This window comes from Impatiens glandulifera, chromosome 1, assembly GCF_907164915.1.
Source record: "Impatiens glandulifera chromosome 1, dImpGla2.1, whole genome shotgun sequence".
NCBI lineage: Eukaryota > Viridiplantae > Streptophyta > Magnoliopsida > Ericales > Balsaminaceae > Impatiens > Impatiens glandulifera.
This window is the reverse complement of record NC_061862.1, coordinates 60750747-60755861: the sequence shown is the minus strand read 5'-3', so window position 1 is coordinate 60755861 and position 5115 is coordinate 60750747. Positions and strand designations below refer to the sequence as shown.

Genomic DNA, 5115 nt, shown 5'->3' with positions numbered 1-5115 from the left:
GGTGCAAATTCACACTACAAGGATTGGTTGAAAGTGCCCGAAAATGGAAAAAAAATTAAGAAAAAAATAAACAATTCTATTTTGATGGACCTCTAACCTTTTTATTGGTAAAAATTCTATGAACTTATAAGTACTCTCTCGTTTATGTTTTATATATATTATATATTCACTAACATGTTTCTCTTTTCTTTCAGTTATGCTACCTAGATGGTGTTGTTGTAAATGGTGTACGACATCCTTATTAGAGGTATTTTCCAATCATCTATTGATGGGATGACACCACATTGTCAGAGATCAGCATGTTAGAATCTCGAGCAGGTGGTTTTGGATGTGGGAGGGCTAGGGAAGCGTGCCCACTGCCCACCACTTAGTGAAAATCAACCTGAGATTCCAGTTCATTTTTTGGAAATACCTAAACATGAGATGATGGATTTAGATAATCCAACAAACAAAGAAAAAGTCTGTTTGACATACTATTTTCGTCTCACACCTAATCAAATTGTTTGGATAATTCCATTAAATAGACTATTTTTTATTGAAGAGCAGGAGAGATATGATCTCCTCATAGATACTTTTACCAACTTTTTTATTGACCTAAAAACTGACAACAAGTTTTCTCTATTCGGCTCTCCTGATTTTAAAACTAGCTATATTTATCATGCGTCTCTCCAAAGAACTCCATCCCGGCTTCCTTGGAAAGAGGTGTGCAAATAAAAAAATTCCATTAAAAATCTCGATTTTTGGTTGGGAAGCTATTAATGGAGGAGTCTTGACATCTAACAAATTAAAAAAATGATTTCATCTCGCTAGAAGATGCAACATTTGTTTGAAGAGTGAATAATTCATTGATCATATTCTTTTTCATTGTGACCTTGCCAAGAGCATGTGGACACTTCTGCAGAACCTCCTTCAATTTTAATGGGATATACCAACAAAAGTCGTCGATTTCTAGGTCAAATGGATTGAATAGAGTTCTAGGAACAAAATCGCGGACGACTGAAAACTAATTTCCCTCATCATGTGGTGGACAATTTGGAAAAAAGAAAAAAAAAGTTTTAGAAGAAAAAAGTTATGGATACGAACGTCTCAAAGAATTTATGTTACATGTGTTCGCTTCAATTTGAAAAAAAGGACTTGTACATTATGCGAATTTTTCAATCTTATTGACATTTAAAATTCTTAAGTTGTTTACTTATTTATTATTTTGAATTTTTTCTTTCCCTTTTATAACGTTTGAACGCATTTTTCGCTTTTATAATAAAAGTTTACATTTTAAAAAAAAAATATTGAAATGCTTAATTAAATAAGTTGAGTTTATAAGAAAAGGCTGGAATTTAAATTTGTTACCAAATTTTGTATGGAGTTATTGAAAAATGAACATAATAGTCGAACTGAAATAATTATACATGTTTATGGGCAAATTGAGAAAATTTAAAATTATATCTTTGATTTCTAATTTTATATTTCATTATTCTTGTTTGAGTTTGAATTCTCGAAAGGTTCATAAATGTTTGTTCTGTATGCAAAGATGACACAACAACCCTAGACTCTCCATTAATAAACTTCAGTATCCTAGTTTCTTTTTATCAATTTTTGTGTAAATATTTTAGTCTCATAGTTATATTTTTATTAAGTGTACTTTATGTCATACTCATCTACGGAAAAACCAACCATTAGTTTTAAATTCTTATCTGGAATCCGGTAATAATGACATATTTTTTGAGTTGTGTTTTCTTTCTAAATTTTACTAATGGAAAATCAAATACTTTAACACATTTCATGAATTGATACATCCATAATATAATATGTCATTTAAATGTAATAATTTTGTCAAGTGTTTTTGTTTGTAGGTGAAAATTGCAATCAGCCGAGCTACGAGATATTTGATCTCATAGAATTCAATTCACGTACTCAACTTCCTTCTTTCTTAACATCGACCAATATGACTTACTCGAAGCTTCCTTCTTAACATTCAATCGGTGCTACATAAAGTTCAATTCCGATTTTCAACCCATGACCAATATGTCTTTATGCTCTTTCAAGTTCTCAACCCATGACCTCTAAACATTTGTGCAACATAGAGTTCAATTTCCACTCTCATCCCATGACCAACATGTCTTTCTTCCCTTTCAACATTCCGACATTGTATGCGGGTCATGTTTGGAAAATTGCCTTTCCTAATATCATTTTGAATCCTTTGCCTACTAGAAAAATGCATGGATGCTTGCTATGGGATCAGATGATGAAGAATTTCAAGAGAGATCCACTCACAAAAGACAACAATATTGCTATTATGATGTGTAAATGCTCTGCCCAGCTAGAATCATGTTCTAGATAATAAGCTTGAACCAAACATCCCAGGTACTATAGCCAAATGCCTTCCCATGTTTGATTTTGACCCCAAAATTGGTAAAAACAGACCTGACAGAAAGCATATGTAACACTGATTACTTACAACTCCATCCTATTTACTTACACACACACATATAGAATAGCTAACATATTTAATGCTAAGAAGACTCTCCCCTCATCAACATTTGATTATTGTACTTTTACTATACAGGTATCTAAAACCATATACACACAAGAGTTTCAAAGTGTCTTTATTATCCACAGCTTGTGTTTCTTTATATACGTGTAAACCAAACACGGTCCAGTTAGATTTGCATCCGATAGTCGCTTACACAGCTTCAGATACTTGTCGGAATAACCCGCTTGGTTAATTCTCTTCCTCATTTCCTGCAGGACAGCAGCCCTATCAAGAAACTCCGGGTTCAATCCGCTGTCAATCATTTTCATAACAGTATCCGCAGCTTCAAGAAAATGCCCCCCTTTTAAGTAACCTCTCAATAACCACGATAAACTCTTCTTCTTCCCCAAATAACTTGTTACTTCCATTCTAGACATCAACCGCCCAATTGCAGTTGTCTCTTGTTGAGATGCGCAGATGGCTAACACAATATCGTAAAGATCTGAGTCTGCCTCTTTCCCAGAAATCTTCATTTCCCATAATTGTTTTTCTGCTAACAATCCACGGCCTGCACAAATATACATGGCGAGTAGCCTCTCGTGCACCATTCCTTCTAGAGACGGGCTTCCCTCTTGGAGAACTAGTTTAGACAAGTGTAAACCGCTTGCCAGAAGATCCGATTTGTACTGTTCGATTAGGTCTATGTTTTGTTGATTTAGCTCTGCAATTATTCCAGCCTTGTTGAAACCTTTTAACTTTCGCAAAGCTTTTGCGAATTCGTTTAGCTCTTTGACAACTGCTGTCATTCCGATCAGGTAACTGTAAACCTCTCCTCCTTTGTGTTGAACAACAAAGTTAACTGCGCCCCGATAGTCACCTGCTGTCTGAAAACAGAATAGTAATCTTGAATGATGAAGGGTTATTTGAATTTACAAAACATTTGAAAGATTAAAACTAACCATCATCTTCCAAGCAAGGTAACCAACCGGGCCACCTTTCCGTTGAGCATCATCAGAGGAAACAATCCCTCTCTTTAGAATCTCCTCCACGAAGCAAACAGCCATGTCCTTCTTCTCGTAATCCCAGTACAGAGATATCACCTTCTCAATCATACTGAAACCTGGTTTCAATCCAACGCAATCCATATCAACAAGAAGATCAACAACTTCAGCTACTTCCTTCTTCCCTTCAATCAGCTTCTTAACCCAATCGCACATCAGAGAAACCATCAGCTCCATTGTCTCTTTATCCACCCGATTCTCCTTCTTCAGCCATTCGAAAACCTCCAAAGCGCACCAAGAATCTCTTCCTTCTTGAGAGAAATAGACAAGAACCAACTGCAATTCTCTAGCGGAGAGTCGCTCGTTCATTTCTTCAAGAACGTCCGACGGTTCCCGAGTCATCCGTTCTAATTCCTCAATTGCCTCGAAAAATCCTTCACCCATTTCATCCTCGTCGTTGCTCGTCAAGAATCTGTCCAATTCGACCGAATTGAACACTCTGGAATCTCGAATTTTCGAAATCTTACTAGGGTTTGCCGCAATAAAGACGGAGTTTTGATTGTTTGAAGCTGCAATTGGGATTCTCGAACAAGATTGGATTGTCAGCATCCGATAACGCGTGGATGAGAGAGTGTAGGTCCACCCAAGGCTAGCGAGAGAATAAAATCCATAAGCTGAGGCCATAGCTGAAAGTAGTTAGACCTCTTGATTAGTGAGGAAGTGACGGAGAAGAATACCCAATTCGTTCTTGCTATTTTCCACCGGTTGATTGGAAACCAAATGTGCGGTGGAACTGAAATCATCAGCAGGAGAGAAAGACTATTGGAATTTGGAAAGGGCACAATTACTAGAAGGGTTGAATATTTGGGGGTTTATTATTATATAGCCATGTTTGGTGGATATGAATATGATGAAATAAAGAATGAGCCGATGTAGGCGAAGAAGACGACGACGAACATCTGGCTGGTTGATGGATGTGTTGACTCGTGTTCTTCTAATTCTTGATTTATTTCGGATAATTCATCTAAAAAATATCCTCTTCCTAAAATAATATTTAGAAAGTTCATCCATTTACTATTTTCACCGCTTAATCGCCATATTCTAATTATATCTTGAATTAATTTTTGTTTGTCACAATAAGATTTTTTTTGTCACAATATATGAGGAAATAATGTTGTTATGATCCCTCCTGTAAATTTATTTTATGTTTTTTATCAAGTAAGTTTTAGGATTATATTTGAATTTCAATGGCAGGAAAGAGTTTGAGTTTTTTTTTTTTTTTGTAACTTTTATTGAAAACATAATATTTTTTTGAGTTTTTTTTTTTTAATTTTTATTAAAAACATAATATTTTTCTTCCTTTAATTTTATCAGGCCGGGTCTGTGGACAGACAAATTTGGTGAACCGGTACTCAAACCGGGCTGGGTTGATAAAAAAATCGAAAATGTAATCAACCTAGTTAAACTCGGTCAATTCGTCGGTTAGACCAGAAATCTGACAGTCTGGGTTAATCCAACGCGTTTATCCTATTTTTTTAAAATAATTTTTTTCTTTCTCACTTATCACTCTCTCTCAGTTATCGTCTCCCCATTTTTTTGGTTCCCATTGAGTTTACCTATTTTTAGTTTTATGTGGGTAATTTA

General features: G+C 35.2%; 1 protein-coding gene across 1 annotated transcript; it reads right to left on the bottom strand.

Annotated features, from left to right (window-relative positions):
• Positions 1-2343: 2343 nt before the first annotated feature.
• On the bottom strand, positions 2344-4450 carry LOC124916068 (pentatricopeptide repeat-containing protein At2g30100, chloroplastic). The gene is made up of 2 exons (XM_047456807.1): positions 3430-4450; positions 2344-3354 (listed from the first exon to the last, which is right to left on the bottom strand). The coding sequence occupies exons 1-2, from the start codon at positions 4153-4155 to the stop codon at positions 2593-2595; spliced, it is 1488 nt and encodes a 495-aa protein (XP_047312763.1). The 5' UTR covers positions 4156-4450; the 3' UTR covers positions 2344-2592.
• Between the last annotated feature and the right edge of the window lie 665 nt (positions 4451-5115).